The 18,590-nt window shown below is 43.1% G+C and overlaps 1 protein-coding gene across 2 annotated transcripts in view; it reads left to right on the top strand.

Moving 5' to 3' along the window:
• The window catches only part of LOC309356868 (tropomodulin-3), a 51,139-nt gene extending 35,354 nt beyond the window's left edge, over positions 1-15,785 (top strand). For both annotated transcript variants that reach the window (XM_081888731.1, XM_081888732.1), the window contains exons 6-10: positions 1,122-1,252; positions 2,185-2,292; positions 3,171-3,314; positions 5,304-5,448; positions 11,383-15,785. In XM_081888731.1, the coding sequence (XP_081744857.1) occupies positions 1,122-1,252; positions 2,185-2,292; positions 3,171-3,314; positions 5,304-5,448; positions 11,383-11,417 (563 nt within the window). In that variant the 3' untranslated portion in view covers positions 11,418-15,785. The remainder of the gene's footprint in view (positions 1-1,121; positions 1,253-2,184; positions 2,293-3,170; positions 3,315-5,303; positions 5,449-11,382) is intronic.
• The last annotated feature ends 2,805 nt before the right edge of the window (positions 15,786-18,590 follow it).

Genomic DNA, 18,590 nt, shown 5'->3' on the forward strand with positions numbered 1-18,590 from the left:
ACGATGGGGGTGGAGATGCTCCTTCAGGTATACTGGGCTGAGACCATTTAGGGCTTTAAAAGTCCACACCAACACTGCGTTTTTTTTCAATCACCCCTCCCCCCCAAAACACTATACATTTAAAGCAGTGTCATACCACTTTAAATAGTCATGGCTTCCCCACCACAATGCAACAGAGCTCAGCAAGATTTAACAGTCAGTTCTTCTTCCCAGGGAACTCTGCTCAATATCCTTTCTGCTGGAGAAAGGATTTTTTGGGAGCGCCAGCCCATTGGCAGTCCAACACAATACACATACAGGGATGTAACGATTTGTTTGTATGGTTGTATCGGACTCATTCAGACCAGACCCCCTAATTTCAGCTGGTCTACTCTGAGTACAATTTAGTGGGATACAACGTGTAATTTATCTTTTTCTCATTCCAGATTTTTCATTTAAAGCTCTCCCAATATCAGTAACACATGACATCTTGAGGAAGCGGTGGGGCATTGTTAGGAATTTTGTTTTCCAGTGAAGGGTTTCCATTATTATTATTCTTATTATTATTCTTATTATTATTCTTATTATTAAAAATTATATACCGCCCTATACCCACAGGTCTCAGGGCGGTTCACAGGATAAAATCACAATATAAAAATACAAAATACATAATTAAAATAAAAAACAAGAACAACTCAATAACCTCCCGCAAATAATCAGAGAAGGAAAATTAAAACACACACACACAATATTTGTAATAAAACATATAAAAATAAGCACCCATCAGATACCATCAAGGAGTAAACTAAAAGATCAATGCAACTGTCTTTCAAATCAAAACATTTTAGCCATTAGGTTTTTTTTACAATTGAATTGGAATAGAATTGAGTTTCCTTCTGCACTGGGCAATATATTTTTTAAAGAACTCAAGATATGGGTTGTGTACTTTGGTTTATCCCTGTGTTTCCATACTACAGAATTCTCCCTGTGGAATTTTGTTGATGGTAGTTGACATTTTGCCGTGACAGGAAAATGTTGCAACACCTGAACCTGCATTTTAAAGTTAGTACCAGCGCCGTTTGGGGTGTGTGATTGAAAAAGTCAATGTTCGTGTTTCTCACATTCCCCGTCTCCCGATTCAGATGTGGTCAAAGGCGAAAAGATCATGCCCGTCTTCAATGAGCCACCGAATCCCACAAACGTAGAGGAGAGTTTGCAAAGGATTAAAGACAACGATTCGCGCCTTGTTGAAGTCAACTTGAACAACATAAAGGTAACTGTGAAGCATACAGAGAACAGCAGGGATGGAAAGCCAGTGGCCCTCCAGATGTTGCTGGACTACAGCTCCCATGATCCCTGACTCAAACACGTTGGAAAAGGCTGATGGGAGTCGAACAGTATCCAGTGGGGTACAGGTGCCTGTTCCTGGAGTCCAGAAATGTAGCTTTCAAAATGACCGGAATTTCTGTGTCCGTGGCAGTGTGGCTCCAGTGTTTTATGATGGCAAATAGTGTGCTTAACTTACTACAATGCAAATTGTTATTTAATTACAGTCATACCTTGGAAGTCGAACAGAATCCATTCCGGAAATCTGTTTGACTTCCAAAACGTTCGAAAACCAAATTGCGGCTTCTGATTGGCTGCAGGAAGTTCCAATCAGAAGCTGTGGAATCCTCGTCGGATGTTTGGGTTCCAAAAGAACATTCGCAAACCGGAACAGTCACTTCCTGGTTTGCTACATTTGGGAGCCAAAGCGTACAAGTTCCAGGGCATTCGGGATCTGAGGTACAACTGTATTGTTTTTCTTTTGGTTTTTTTGATCTGTGGAGATTTAGAGTGACACATGCTTTCCTTGCTGAAAGTTGTTAGGAAACCCCTGTTCCCAGAGTTCCCTGGATTCACTGTGAACCACTCTGGGAATTTTAGCTCTTTGAAAGGAAAAGAAACCCCCTAACAACTCTCAGCACCCTTAACAAAACTACAGCTCCCGAGATTACTTGCTGGAAGCCATGACTGTTTAAAGTGGTATGATACTGCTTTAAATGTTTAGTGCAGATGGGGCATCTCTCTTTCTGCCACCCTCTCCCCTCGTTTTCCTCCCTCGTGAAAATAGACCGAGGGCCCCACTGCTCCCAAGTTGAAGGAAGGAGGGAACTGCTATCATAATATTAATTGTGCCTTATTCTCTTTTAATTTTGATTGAAGAACATCCCCATTCCAACACTGAAAGAATTTGCCAAGGCATTGGAAAGAAATACTTACGTGAAGAGCTTCAGCCTTGCGGCTACTCGGAGCAACGACCCTGTTGCTGTCGTAAGTGAGATTCCAGGGTTCGCTAATCTAGGGTGTTGTCTTGACACGAGGTACTCAAAACAATTGAGTTAAGGTAAAAGGTGGTGCATGTGGGAGAGATGCTTTCAAAACCTGTCGTGCCTTGGATAAGCTCAGACTAAGGCTGACACTAGGGGTCTCATTCTGGTGCAAGAACCAGAGGACATAGTCAGAAGGGTCAGGGGCATAAGAGGGTTATTTTATTGATCATAGTTTAGATATTATTGTAACTGTTGAGTGGGTTTCTGTTTAACTTTTATATGTTGATATTATTATTTTATACTATTCTAATGATTGTTGAATGTTACTTTTTTGATGGAGCTTGCCTATTTTAAAGTTATGTTTTATTATCACATTTTTGTATTGCATAAGATTGTTATAAGATGTACATTTTATGTTTCTTCAGCTTGTAAACCACCTTGAGTATTGTAAGATAGAAAGGCAGTATACAAATTAAAAATGATAATGAGGGGGAGATGAGGCAAGACTAGTCTCTTCAGCAGCTTTTCACAACAATGAGTTGTTCAAACTGAGAAATTGACTTGGATCTTTGGGTTTTTATAGGGCCTGGCGGGCTCTGATTGGCCAGGGGTTGGCCAGCTGACAGCATTCCGGTAGTTTCTGAAGCCTAGGCGATACCCTTGCGCTGTAGAATTTAGCCAGGTTTGCAGGATGAGGCAAGACTGAAAGCATTGTAAGGTGTAGGTGGGAGGGAAGTCTTGAACCAGGACACCGTCACCTTCATCGCCTTTTGGGTATTGACCGTTATGGTGTAGGCTTTCATTCATGCCTGACGTGGTCGCACTCTGCTTTGGTTTTCCATATGGGCTGCTATCATTGACACCTCTTTGTATTTCAAGGCTTTTGCCGATATGTTGAGGGTGAACAAAACACTGAAGAGTCTAAACCTTGAATCCAACTTCATCACCGGTGTGGGCATATTGGCGTTGGTCGAAGCGCTCAAGGAGAACGAAACCCTGACTGAAATAAAGATCGATAACCAGGTAACTTCAGATGCTTCTTATGCAAAGTTAACTGTCAAAGTGCAGGCTAGCTAGGATCCAAAGCTTTGCTGTGAAAAATAAATAAATCTAGTTTGGTGGGGGTGAGGCTGAAGGTTGAGCTATTGGTCCACCTCTCAAATGACACTGTTTGGTGGAAGCAGTAACTGCATGGATTCTGCATTCAGACCTACTGAACACTCAGAGGGCTGAGAGATTGAAAGTGAGGGCCTCATTTCAAATGTCTCAGCCTGAATGTTGTAGTGGGACAAATTAGGCAAATTTATTCTTCAGAGGAGTGATGCCTTTGGAGAAATTAATCATTTCCTGAAGCATTTTTTAAATAAAAAAATTCCTGAAGAAGTGTGCATGCACACGAAAGCTCATACCAATAACAAACTTAGTTGGTCTCTAAGGTGCTCCCGGAAGGAATTTTTATTATTATTTTGTTTCGACTACAGCAGACCAACACAGCTTCCTACCTGTAACATTTTTTTAATCTACAACATGAATTTAACACTCTCTCTCTCTCTCTCTCTCTCTCTCTCTCTCTCTCTCTCTCTTAGTTCTGTGTTGGTTTTGAACAACCATCTTCCAATGACAGCAATTGCCCTGTAACTTTAATTGCTGAGACTAAAAATAGCTTTTTTAAAAAAACAACGCACGTTAGCTACTACTTACATACTAGTTATTAAACAAATTAATTTTGACAGTTGAGAAAGGGATGTTGTGGTTATTGATTTTAACATGCAGTTTGCAATCTCTGCACACACATAATCCATATCTGTCCTGTGCTTACAATTTTTTAAAAACTAATTAGATATGCTCTTATATATTATATTTTACAAAATGGTTTGTCTGGTCTTCTCTCTGTGCATTTGGACACCTCTTAAGATACCATAGCCAAATACGCATGATGGTTTCTGAAAGTTGGTTTTCATCTGTGTTTGGATAAAACTGAGCACCATTCTGAATCAAGATGACAGACCGAGCCTTTCAAAATGGCACTGACTTCTTAAAATCACTGGAGTTTTTATTAGTCTTTTAAAATTTCCAAGCAGTGTCAGTTCATAGAGTCATAGAATTGGAAGGGACCCAAGGGTCATCTAGTCTAACCCCCTGTAATGCAGGAATCTCAGCTAATGCATCCATGGCAGATGGCCAGCCAACCTCTGCTTAAAAACCTCCTAGGAAGGAGAGTCCACCACCTCTTGTGGGAGTCTGTTTGACTGCCAAACAGCTCTTACTGTCAGTTGTGCGGCTGCCAGTGCAGGATCAAAGCATTAATAATGATAATAATAATTTTATTTTTACCCTATTTGACTCTTATTGAAAGCAGGAGACGGTTTGCCTTGAGGTTTAATTTGGTGCCTGAAAGTTTAATAGTTTTTGAATTCAAAACATAACTCCTCTTAACTGACCCTTTTAGGGTCAAACACTCATCTCATTGTTCCCACTACTGATCTTAAAATCCCAAAGTGCTTAGGAGTCTTTACAGTGGGAGCCCGCAAGACGAACGCCTCAGAAGACGAAAAACTCGCTAGACGAAGGAGTTTTTCGTTTTCTTAGCCGCTTCGCAAGACGCATTTCCCTATGGGCTTGCTTCGCAAAACGAAGCTTGCCCTGCAAGCTCCGGGGATAGCGGGGAAGCGCAGCGCGTCTTCCCCGCTGTCCCCGGACCTCTTTTGAAGCAAGGGGCGGCAATGGGGAGAAGCGATTCTCCCCGCTGCCCCTTCCCTTGCTTTAAAACAGGTCCGGGGACAGAGGGGAAGGCGCGCGGTGCTTCCCCTCTGTCCCCGGACGGTCTCCATAGGAACGCATTGATTGATTTTCAATGCATTCCTATGGGAAACCGTGCTTTGCAAGACGAAAAACTCGCAAGAAGAAAAAACTTGCGGAACGAATTAATTTTGTCTTTCGAGGCACCACTGTATTTTGGGCAACCCTGGACCAATGTTTGCTGATTTTCTAATGCTTTGCTGATTCCACCAGAGGCAGCAGTTGGGGACCCCTGTAGAAACGGAGATTGTGAAGATGCTCGAGGAGAACACAAAGATCCTCAAGTTCGGATATCACTTCACGCAGCAGGGACCGCGATCCAGAGCAGCGGATGCAATTACGAAAAACAACGATTTGGGTAAGGCGTGTTCTGCCGCAGAATGAGCAGGCCCCTGTCACAACTGAGCGTGGTGGCAGCTACTTGGCATAATTTGTTTAAGAATGTGCCTGTAAGGAAAACTGACACCAAAAGTTCAGCCCCTCCAGCTGGTATCCTCCCTCTACACATTGATTCCTCTTCAAGAGCCTAAGGCCTGTCTCAGGGGTGGGGAACCTCAGACTAAATGCGGCCCTCTAGGTTGCTCTTATCTTGCCTCCTCGTGCTTTTGCCTGACTGGAAAGTGTCCTTCAACTCTGATCACGCTTCTTACTTTCCTGGATGAAGGTGGGTGTGAAACTGCTGGATTTGTATACAGTGGTACCTCGGGTTACATACGCTTCAGGTTACAGACTCCACTAAATCACAAATAGTTCTTCAGATTAAGAACTTTGCTTCAGCATGAGAACAGAAATCGTGGTCCGGTGGCGCAGCAGCAGCAGGAGGCCCCATTAGTAAAGTGGTGCTTCAGGTTAAGAACAGTTACAGGTTAAGAACAGACCTCCGGACGAATTAAGTACTTAACCCGAGGTACCACTGTAATTGGAATATAACCTGCCGAACAAAGGTTAAGAGTCACGTGCATTGCTCCATCCTTCAGTTGCCTCAGGACCCCACAGACTACTCGTGTGTAGTCCTCAGAAGGTTGCCTGCTGAGGAATGTGGCCTTCTGCCTGCAAAATGTTCTCCACCTCTGGCCTATTGAATCCTGCATCTGGTTTCTCATCATGGCCAACCACATTGATTTACTTAGTTAAGGGATAATGATGATGATGATGATAATAATAATAATAATAATAATAATAATAATAATAATAATAATAATAATAATAATAATATATTCTGCCCTTCATCCAAAGATCCCAAGGCAGTTCACAACAGAAAAATACAAAATGAGAACACAAAATACAGTGGTACCTCGGTTCTCGAACGCCTGCATTGACGAACGTTTCGGAACCTGAACACCGAAAACCCAGAAGTAAATGCTTCAGTTTTCAAATGCACCTCAGAAGTTGAACGGCTTCCACTGCGTGTTTTCCAATTTTCTCTCTTTTTAAAAAAATAATACTTTATTAGTTAACAAAATACAGTTAACAAACAATAGTACAGTTCTTGCTACTTGTACAACGACCACAGGAAGATCATAAAATAATACAAAAAATAAATTCAATCATGTAGTAAGAATCATGTAAGAAATAATACAAAAAATAAATTCAATCATGTAGTAAGGCTACATGTAGCCTTAAATACTGTTTGTTACGAACGAAATATTATTGTTGCATTTTACTTCCACGGATGGTTGTTTTCAATTTTCTCAATGCAATTTGCAGACTGCCCTTTGCACCTCGATTTTTGAACATTACGGAAGTCAAACGGTTTTCCGGAACGGATTACGTTCAAGGACTGAGTGACCACTGTATGTAAGAAAACAGAAGTAAACAAGTAATGCCCCCCTCCTACAAAATCCTGCTAATTAACTGTTTTCCAGAGTGGCTCCCCTGAGACTTACAACAAACTCAAGGGAAGAGGAACTGGAGGGAATGGGGAGGAAAGCAAGCAAGTTTAATCACAAGTGTCCTTGGTAGTAGATGTTGCCCATTGGGAGTGGCAGGGCCAAAGGCCCAACAGTCGGTCGTTTGAGCCATCGACAGGGAGAGCCAACCCCATTCTAGTTTTGGCCCCGTCCTCTTCCCCGCTGAGTTCTACAAGGGCAGCACTGAAGCTAAGGCGGAGCTGACCAGCTGTTTGTAAATAGAAAGGTAGTTGGGTAGAGAGCTGGCTGAGGGAAGTGGCGTAGCGTGGGGGTGCAGGGGGGGGCGGCTGCACCGGGCGCAACATCTGGGGATTAGGGTTAGGGGGCGCAAATCCACAGGTTAGGGGGCGCAAATTACTTGCCTTGCCCCGGGTGCTGACAACCCACGCTACGCCACTGGCTTGAGGGCATTTTGCCCAATGTTGGACTCAAAGCCATGACCCTGTACGGAGATGAAGTGTCTCATGCTCTACTGACTGAGCTTAAGAGTTGCTTCAACAGCTACTAACAAAGAGTACAGTCGTACCTCGGGTTAAGTACTTAATTCGTTCCGGAGGTCCGTTCTTAACCTGAAACTGTTCTTAACCTGAAGCACCACTTTAGCTAATGGGGCCTCCCGCTGCCGCCGCGCCGCCGGACCACGATTTCTGTTCTCATCCTGAAGCAAAGTTCTTAACCCGAGCTACTATTTCTGGGTTAGCGGAGTCTGTAACCTGAAGCGTATGTAACCCGAAGTACCACTGTACATGCAAAGCACCTGTGGGAGGGAGGGCAAAAGGCGTCCTCAACACTGCGGGAAAAGAATCTAGGCTTCTAAGGAAATATAACTTGGCCTCTTCTTACTTTCATTTTCAAAAAGCCGCTCAGCACATTGTAAACTTTCCTGTTTTCCAACACTGCCCCAAATTCCAGCTGTGATATGTCATTGCTGGATGGTCTTATCTTTTCTCATCTATTTATATCTTGGTTTTTTTATTTTGCTTTCCTAGTCTGGCGTATAGGAGTAAAAATGTCATCAAATGCCCTTTCATCTCTTCAGCCCTGAAGCTTCTGAGACAGGTTATTGCAAACGCCCAATTGGGTACTGAACACTGCAGGAGAAACTCTCTTAAAACCTCTCCTTGTCTCTGTATGTGTCTCCTAACAGCTCTTCGTGTGCACACTGTTGCTCCATGTTTCCCTCACACTCTTCTGCATGCTTTTTTTTTCATTTCGTGGAGGCTCTGGAATTCCTTTCTAATAGCATGATTAATTAGGTAAAAAGGTAAAGGTGCCCCTGCCCGTACGGGCCAGTCTTGCCAGACTCTAGGGTTGTGCGCTCATCTCACTCTAGAGGCCGGGAGCCAGCGCTGTCCACAGACACTTCCGGGTCACGTGGCCAGCGTGACAAGCTGTTTACCTTCCCGCTGGTAAGCGGTCCCTATTTATCTACTTGCACCCGGAGGTGCTTTCGTACTGCTAGGTTGGCAGGCGCTGGGACCAAACGACGGGAGCGCACCCCGCCGCGGGGATTCGAACCGCCGACCATGCGATCGGCAAGTCCTAGGCGCTGAGGTTTTCCCCACAGCGCCACCCGCGTCCCAGTAGCATGATTAATTAGGGAGGCATAAACGAAATCCTGTACAATTCTGTTCTTGAGGCAGTTTCATGCAGCAATAGGTTGCAATATATAGTGTCACAATGGGTCGCTGTTTTTAAAGAACAGGCTCAGAGCTGGTTGGGCTCAAAAGCATAGGGAGCGGAATAAAGAAAAATACAAAATAAATGTAACAAGTGGACTTTTCCACTTGCATGTCAACACGTTTGGGTGCTGCTGTTAACAAGGTTGTTGATAATAATAATAATTTAATAATAATTTATTATTTATACCCCGCCCATCTGGCTGAGTTTCCCCAGCCACTCTGGGCGGCTTCCAATCGAGTGTTAAAAATAATACAGCATTAAATATTAAAAACCTCCCTAAACAGGGCTGCCTTCAGCTGTCTTTTAAGATATAAAATAATAATTTATTATTAAAAGATTTCACTTCCTTTGGGATACCCTCCTTGATCCAGTTAAATAAAATCAACGTTGGACTAAGTTCTAGTGTAATTCCCATAATTCATGTTACATTCACCACCAAAAATAGGTTATTATGTGTTTATTGCCCACCCTTCACCCTAAGGTCTTAGGGCAGGTTACAGCAATTAAAACACAATGTTAGAAACAGTTCAAACCATCTTGCAAACACAGATTGAGGTGGGTCCTAAATATATATCAAAAGCCAGGGAGAAGATGTGTGTTTGGTATTTACTGAAAGCTGTACAATGGAGAAGCCTGGGGCGCCTGTTTTGGGAGAGAATTTCACAATTTTGGGGCTGCCACAGAGAAGGCCGTTTTCCGAGCCACCTCAGCCCCAAGCTTCTGAGGATGGGAAAACAACCAATAGGGTCTCCTCTTCAATCTTAACACCCAAAGCGGTCTGTAGGGCTTTAAACACTAACATGGGTACCTTGAATTGGGCCTGGAAATAAACTCAGCAACCAGTGCACTTGTATTAAAACACGTTAGGTAAGAGCTAAACAGTAATCTATCTGGCCACTGCATTTTGGACCAGTGGAGGTTTTCAAGTCGTCTCCAAAGTGGAACGTGTTGCAATAATCCAATCTTTGGGGCATTTTGTTCTTTCCCAGTTTGGACGCTGCAATGAAGAAAGGTGGAGAGGGGCATCAAATTTTGAGATGAAAGGACTGTGAGCTCATTTCCGTTACCAAATTTAAAAATGTACTGGGCCATGTGCTCAGAGGCTCCTTGTTCCTTAATTCTTTGGGCCCAGCTACACAACGATAATGGCTTATCATTGCCTTTAAGTCGGGGACGGGGGAGACATTTGTTCCACAAACCTAACTGAACCCAGCACAGGTCCTACTTTGGCCTGTGAGGCTGTTTCCCACAAATGCTCTCTCCTGATGTCCCATGACATCACTCGCAATTGTGCATTGGTAAAGGAGGCTTGCTGCCTCCACGAATCAGCTGCGCAAACCAACTGGGATCAACTGCGCCACTGAGTTCCGCATTGGTTAAAGTGAAGGGCTTTTTAAAAACATGAATTGCCTGTGCAGGATGTCCATGAGGATCCCTAGTATAAGTGGGCTTCAACAACTCTTTACCTTCTTCTGTTTTCCCTAGGCCTGCAAGTTGTGGAATCAAACCAGCAGCTGCAGTTAAAAGGCACAGATATGTAGTTAATGTCTTATGTGGTATATAAATTTCATTAAATTAATAAGTGCCTCTGAGCTGCTGTTTTACACTCCAGCGGGTTCTAGAAAAAGCAAATTGGATTCTTCAAAGCCTCGGTCTGCCTGCGCCAATGGAGAGAGTTTCTTAGTTACCGATTCTTACAAAAAATGAGTTTTCAGTACATTTAAACTTAGAAGTTTAGAAGATCTGTTTCCTTTCAAAATACAGGGCTGATACATTTTTTTCCCTCCTTGCTTAATATACATGTTCAGTAACCTTCTGAAAATATTTACAAGTCTGTTTGGACTCTCTCCACTGTTGACTTGATGGACTAACGTGTTTTCTTAACCTAACAAAAAAGCCAGAGAATTGTGTGTGCAGAATTGACCAGTTAAATCTTTGGCTTATCAAATTAACTGTTTTGGAATGAATATTTCCCTGCCTGGTTTGAAAGAACAAAACAAGGTTTGCTGTAGAAGACCTCCTTGAACTGTTCAACAATATGCTGTGTTTTTAATAACTTACCAATTCAGGTCAACATTACCTGCTTGCTAAGAATTGTGTTTTTGTGCTGTGCTTCTGTAGTTGTGCCGGTACAGCAAAGACTCCAGACCTGTTTTAAAAAGTGCTGAATAACACAGGAAGAGTAATTGCAGCAACAGCTCCACAGTCCCAATGCACTGCAGCATGGATGTGGTTTGGTTTTGTTAACCACATCACATACCCACTGCCACATTACAAGCTGTTCTTCAGGTTCGCTGGGGCTTTTAAAATTTGGCTTGCTGGATGGTGAGAATGGACCATCCATCAGTCATGGATGCTTTGGAATGACATAGGATGTGGCTTGGAGCAGCGCAGTGGGGGAGAGAGAGGGATGGATGGAATGCGAAATGGGGACTAGTTGTGTAAGCAGAGGTGCCTTTGTGCTCAATCAAGGGAACTTTGGATCCAACCCATAATAAACAAAGAACATTTTTTAAAAATCGCTAAAGGGTAGGAGAATTCAGTCATGGCCACCATTTTTAATGTGCATGACAGATGCTGCAATTAGTCCTCCTAGTTCTTGGCTGTTAATAGACGTCATTCCAGTAACTGAAACATGATATCCTTACACCAGCGTTGTCTCATGTCTTGTTTCTCTTCCACCACCTCTGTGGGCACAGTTCGCAAAAGAAGAGTGGAAGGAGACCATCAATAAACCTGAGCGGCTGCCAGATGTGTGTGGCATGGAGAATTTGGAGCTCCTCCAGCTGCATCTGCTGAGATGGTTTCTTCGGCAACCTCAAGATTACTTCTTACCTGGGTAGAAGGGAAAAGACTGGAATCGCCATTCCTCCTGTTGTCGGGTGTTCTGTTTTTGTGTGTCTGTGTTGTAAATGTATATTTGTATGCGTGATATCCAACACATGTATGTTCAAAGCCTTGTAACTACATCTGCCCAAGATCAGTTCTTGAACAGCCTTTCATTTCAGAACTTGGGTGTGTGTCTTGCACAAAGATAAGTACCAATTCTAGCATCTGCGGAGTATCTTCATGACATGCAGTCAAGGATCGGCAAACAGTTTTAAACCCGCAGGGAGCAAGTTTTCAGGCAGGAAACCCAGAGTCCTTATTTAAAATACGGACTCCATATTTTTAGAAAACAAATGTTTCGGGTGGGGTGGGGGTGGGGGAGAGAAAGAGACCCTTCCAAGAAAAAACAAAGGACTTTGACCACTTACTTCAACTTTATATGTGATGTGGATAAATCACTGCTGCCGCAGTTACTCCTCCGGTTCTTAACGTGCTTTGACCATGTAGAATGCTTTCTTGATATGGAGATTTAAGCTTGAAACTTCTTTTTATAAGAGATTATTATCCCACTTTTAAGGGCTGCTTCTACTCTCTTACCTCATTGGAGGTAAGTGAAGCCGACAGAAATGGCGATTGAAATTTTAAGCCCACGGCCTTTGCAATATCTGGTGTTCGGTTGGCTTCCTTTTCTGTCAACTTACAGAACATGACGTTTCGGCACCTTTGTTCTGTTATGGCTGAACTGGATGTATTTATGAACCTTTTGGTGTTTTTGTTTCATCCGCGTCATGTTGAGTTATATTCCTTGGAATCTCTCTCTGTGTGTGAGTATATATATGTATGTGTGCGCACACATGCACGTGCGCGCACACACACACACACACTTCAGTGGCAGCATGCCAAACCTACACAAACGGCATCTGAGTCATAGCATCAAGTAGTGGTCGGCTGGTATGCTGTTTTGTATAGGCCGAAACACACGGCAACCAAGTTTTATGCTCTTTGGCTGTGAGTTCTGACCAGTGTGACATGGCAGGTTTTTAGAAACTTCAGGCTTTCTGTACTTACCAGCACCCACAGACGACTGCTGCGGCCTTGCAGCCTCTGAGCATCTCAACAGGACCCACTTTGCCTCCCATGGGCCACCATTTTAAATTACCCACAATGCCCTAGGGCAGCCAACAGAGCATCACTTGGGCATCGTGAGGAATTAGAATGGCTTCCAGTTGGGCGCCACCACTTTTAGTTTCCCATGATGCTGTGGGGCCATACATTGACTGCTCTGAGGTGCTGTGGGGTTTTTTTAATGGCAGCTTCTCAGTTGTCCAACCTTGCCACTAGGGGTTTGCTGACTTAAAATGCCAAGTGGTCTTTTACTAAGGGACCCCCTCAACCCTGGCTCCAGCCCTTACTCTGCTACATCCATCATGTGCATAGGAAATTTTTTATTCCTTCACAATTCTGGTGCAGCTGTCAAGGAAAACCCACAGTTTTCAAACATCTGTTAATAACAACACATAACTTTTAACCTTACAACAGCTACAACTAACAGGATGGTTTTATGACCTGAGCTTGGTTCCCACTGTGAAATAAGGACCGTTTTAATGCCACTATGTTAATGCCTGCTGCTGACTTACATCTCCAGTTTCACGTGGTACAGGGAATAATCATGCATATTGGACACAACCCGTCAGGCTTCTCCTATGCAAACCATGATAAAAATCAATGGAGCACAAGCAGTAGTAGTATATGGAATAGGATTCACAGAGTATACTCCAGGTTCATTTTTTAATTCAGGGTTCTATCTTCAGCAAAACTTGGAAACAACTCTGACCAGGTTCAATCTTGTTTTTCCTTCATTTTTCCAACATCTTTTGGCTCTTTGATTTGTTGAGTGCAAAACTAAAAGGGACAGAGCAAAGCATCAGGCCAGGACAAACGCATTTTGATTAAAGTTGCCCAACTCTGATGTGCTATTTTTCACATCATTGTCTCTTTGAATATGGACCATAACTGCAAACATTTTACCTTAAAGGAAGTTGTGTTGAAATCAGTGGTACGTTTTTCCCAGTCAGTGCACTGAGAATACCAAAGCTAAAGTTGCGTGTTTCTGTAGGGCAGTCATCCTAAAACAGGTGTCTTCCAGATGTTAGGACTAAAACTCCCATCATCCACGATAGTGAAGGGCTGATGGGAGTTGCAGTACCTACCTAGAGGGTGCTATAGGGCAGAGGTGGGTTTTTTTGTTCCTTTTTGCATTGTATACGACGACTGCGTTAAAGAAACTGTATTAACATGTTTGTTTCTATTGGCACTTAGGTGTGTGAAACAGAAACGTGCATTTTGGAAAACAAATCCAAATCTCTCTTCTCACTTGCAAAGCTTTAAAACAGTCCCAACAACAAGAAAAAAATGGAGGGGGGGAAGAGAGAAGGTAGTTGCCTCCGTATAAAAATATGCATTTTTAAAGTTTCATTGTGTAAATACAATGCACCTATTTAGAAGATAGTGTAGATTTGTTCTGAAAGATCAAAGATTAAGTAGCTTTCTCTCCCCCTTATTTTTTTCTCTTTTGACAAAATGCGTGTCAGCTTTACAGCCTGCCAGGTGGCTGATATACCCAGTTTAGGGTTTGGGGGGGCGGCGCTTCCGAAACAGCCTGCTTCAGACATATGGAGAGCCACAAAACAGGAATGGCTTTTTATAAGAGAGCTGAGACTGCAAACTGGCAGGCTTTTTTAAGATGTGTTTTTCCCCCTTAAAGAATGAGCTCAAATCATCTGCATGCATTTAAAAAAATACCTATCTATCTATTGAGACTGCAGCCCTGCACTTACTTGGGTACTTGGCTCACACGAGCCACACTGCATGGGCAGGAATGCTCCACAGGTGTGTTTCAACAAGTGGTGCTATACTAAGTTGACCAAAACATAATAAATACTTGTACAGTATTGCACTGTCTGAAACTTGAGGGATGGGGTGCAGAAAGCACTGCTACTGCATGACCTCCATTCAATTCAATAGGGTTTGCATGGGAGTTTGCCTACATCATATTAGGATCGAGAGGTGTTGTGGAGTGGATGGTTTTCCATTTCTGTACTGCCTAATACAATATACAAGTTGTCAAAACACACACACAGAGAGAGAGAGAGAGAGTAAATGTTTCTCTGTTTTTCTGTTACAGGGAGGGTTCTGAGCTGGTTTCATATTTGTCAGATCAGGTGCAGAGTTCACTGGTGCCTCGATGACCGTCAGAAAATGTTCAATTAAAGATGAAGGAAGCTAGTAAAGTGTGAAGCTCTTTTGTGCTTCGGACCAGGAGCGGTCAGTGGGGTGCCCTGTAGATGCTTTGGGTAGCACCTCCCATGGATGGCCGTTGACCATCCAAGATGACCATTGACCACCCTGGCTGGAGGTGGCAGGAGTTAAGAAGCACCTGGAGAGAATCACGTTGGCTCCCTTTGGCCCAGATGAACCATCAGTATTATGGTGATATGAGCATTTAGCAGCACCTAAATTTAGAGGTCTGTGTGAGCTGGTAGCTAGCCTGAGAGAGTCCAGTGATTATTGTCCTAGTGGAGAGAAGCAGGCATCCTTTTAATGCCAAGCAATCTTCTCTATGAGTAGAGAAAAGAGGCAGGGAACCTTCTCTAAGCCATCAAATTGTCCTTTTGAGATAGGACTTCTGAGGATAACTCTTTCTAGTTCTGTATGCATTCCTGTTTCTACTCCTTGGAACGTAAAGCTTTCTGAGTTGCGCACTATAATACAGTGCAATTGTCTGACTTTTCATACTTCATTCTGGTTCACTAAGCTTACTGTTAAGGGCACATATCATGAAAGTCTACATGCAAGGATGGTTCAGAAATGACTGTAGAACTGGGCCATTTCCCGAAAAAGTGAAGGTTTTGTGCATTTTTAGTCTAATTGTTCTTGCTGAGGTGAGAGACTGCTTTATGTTTTAAAATATATGCACTTACCCTTTTTTAAAAACAACAACAAACAACCCTTGGCTTTAGGCTCCACTTTCAAGATCTTGAACAGAATGTTTTCATACTATATGACAAAATAACATGTTTCCACTTAATACTGTTTACAAATGTTATCTTCTCTTACTATTTTTGATACAGATAATACTGTTTGTAAGCTATAAGCTTTCTCGAATCTTTGGGCGAAGTTTCTGTGGGGGGAAAACATGAATGGGAATATATAGGAATGCCAGCGCTGTATGCTGCTGTTATTGTAATAAAAATATCCAAATGATTTTTTCAAAGTATTATTACAAGGTGGTTTTTCTCCTGCTTTAAGTAGGTTTATTGTTTCATGTGATTTGGAAGGTATTCCTTTATATCAGAAACTGAGGTCCAAGGAAGAAAGAAAGAAATTGAGGTCCATGGTCTGCATCTTTGTGTTTCCCAAGTACCGCATTTTTCGCTCTATAAGATGCACCAGACCATAAGACTCACCTAGTTTTTGGAGGAGGAAAACAAGAAAAAAAAATTCTGAATCCCAGAAGCCAGAACAGCAAGAGGGATCTCTGCGCTGTGAAAGCAGCAATCCCTCTTGCTGTTCTGGCTTCTGGGATAGCTGCGCAGCCTGCATTCGCTCCATAAGACATACACGCATTTCCCCCCTTACTTTTTAGGAGGGAAAAAGTGAGCCTTATAGAGCAAAAAATACGGTAGTCACTGCAGTGGTTTTCTCATCCTGAAATGCTTTGTGTACATGTCACTTTGGTGACCAACTTGGTTCATTTGGGGATTGGATGGGTCAAAAAAGAAGCACATAGACCTTGTGGATCGTCTTGCGTTCCAACCCCACTACCGCTTTGTTATTAAATTGCTAAGGGAGATATTTGGCATCTATAAAGTCAGAGAAAACTCTCATAACCAACCATTGGGACTCCCCTTCCTCACCATGCAGAAAGAAGACATACATTCCCTCTTTATCATAGAATTTGAACGGACCTTGAGGATCATCAAGTCCAACACCCTGAAATGCCAGAATATGCAGTTGTCCCATTTGGGATCGAACCTACAACCTTGGCATTACAGTGGTGCCTCGCAAGACGAAAAGAATCCGTTCCGCGAGTCTCTTCATCTTGCGGTTTTTTCGTCTTGCGAAGCAAGCCCATTAGCGGCTTAGCGGATCAGCTGATAAGAGGCTTAGCGGCTTAGCGGATCAGCTGTTAAGCGGCTTAGCGGATCAGCTGTTAAGCGGCTTAGTGGATCAGCTGATAAGCGGCTTAGCGGATCAGCTGATAAGCGGCTTAGCGGATCAGCTGATAAGCGGCTTAGCGGATCAGCTGATAAGCGGCTTAGCGGATCAGCTGATAAGCGGCTTAGCGGATCAGCTGATAAGCGGCTTAGCGGATCAGCTGATAAGCGGCTTAGCGGATCAGCTGATAAGCGGCTTAGCGGATCAGCTGATAAGCGCCTTAGCGGCTTTGGAAAAAGGGGGGGGGACCCCGCAGGAACTCACATGACATTTTTGTCTTGCGAAGCAAGCCCATAGGAAATTCGTTTTGGGAAGCACCTCCAAAACGGAAAATCCTTTCGTCTAGCGGGTTTTCCGTCTTGCAAGGCATTCGTCTTGCGGGGCACCACTGTATCAACGCCATACTCTAACCAGCTATCAATGCTTTCCTTTCCTTTTACTCCACAGGGCTGCATTCACAGCTACCAAGCACTTGAGTTGCATTGGGCTATCAGACAAGAGGGAAGACGGTAGGACTGGTCAGATGTTTTTAAGGCATCAGGGTAGGGGCAGTCAACATGTTGCCCTCCAGATGTTGGAGACATTTGTTGGTCTTCTCCCAGACTTTTGACTAATAGAAAGACTATTAGAAGAAATATGGCCTTTTAAACTGAGGCAGGGATTGGAGTTAATGCTCTCTGCTACTGTGTTACCTATTTTTGTGTTTTTATATTATAAACCACCCTGTGATCCTCAGATGAAGGGCATTATAGAAATTTAATAAATAATAATGGTAATAAAGCTCTTAATAGGCCCTGAGTTGCTGGGGACCACAGGTGGTGCTTGCCTGCTGGCCATGTTTGTGAGCTGCCTGTAGGCTTCTGGTTGGCACCATGATAGTAGGATGTTGGAATAGATGGGCCATTGGCTTGATCTAGCAGCGTGGTTCTATTGCAAGTATTAATATTGTGCAGCATGGATGCATAAAAGCTGAGTCATTTTTTCTTGGAAGAAAAAAATTGTGGCGTGCTCTTGTCCATGGGGTCACGAAGAGTCGGACACGACTAAACAACAAATAATTACGATTCAAAGCTTTACTAACCAGGACTTCTTAAAAAAACAGGTACAAAAACAGAGGATGCGTCCAAAAAGTTGTATAAGGCAAATGCATATTCGAGCATATGTTCTTCTTAAATATACATAACATCATTACGATCAGAGTAAAAATCAAATCTCTCTCCCTTAGTTGCATTAGCCTGCATCCAGCTCCTTGAGATAGGGTTGCCATATTTCAAAGAGTGAAAATCCAGACAGAAAAGTTGTTGAGCTTTGCCCAAAGTTGTTTATGGAAAATTGGCACTGCCGACATGGGCTGCCATACATATTTTCCCAGATAACTACAAATTTGCACCTGGACAATGCTAGAGACAGCAGTATTCCATATATACCTGGAAAATTCCATACAGATGGCAACCCTCTCTTGAGAGGCTTCCTTATCACATCCTCGTCTCTGTGGCGTCCAGAGAAAGGCTAATAGGCAACTGCCTTCAAGCCACAGATTTGCAATATCTTCACATAATCCAAAATTAAACACCACGTGAAAGCTAGCAGAGAACAACAACAGTTAAGGATCACCCCAGCTAGATCCCAGAGAGCTCTCTTCTAGCTTGGTATACTCTAGTGGAATTTTGGTATACTCTAGTGGAATACACACCCAGGTATTTCTCCATTGCAGTGTGCAATTAAACAATTATATTTCACACGTTCTCAGGTAGCACAGACAGGGCTGGATTTAGGTTTGATGAGCTACTGAAGGTAATGGGGTCCTTTATATGTCCAGCTGTCCTTTGTCAACAACAAATTGCCGCTGTTTTTTGTGTTG

This window comes from Podarcis melisellensis (assembly GCF_964234715.1).
Source record: "Podarcis melisellensis genome assembly, chromosome: 14".
Taxonomy (NCBI): Eukaryota; Metazoa; Chordata; class Lepidosauria; order Squamata; family Lacertidae; genus Podarcis; species Podarcis melisellensis.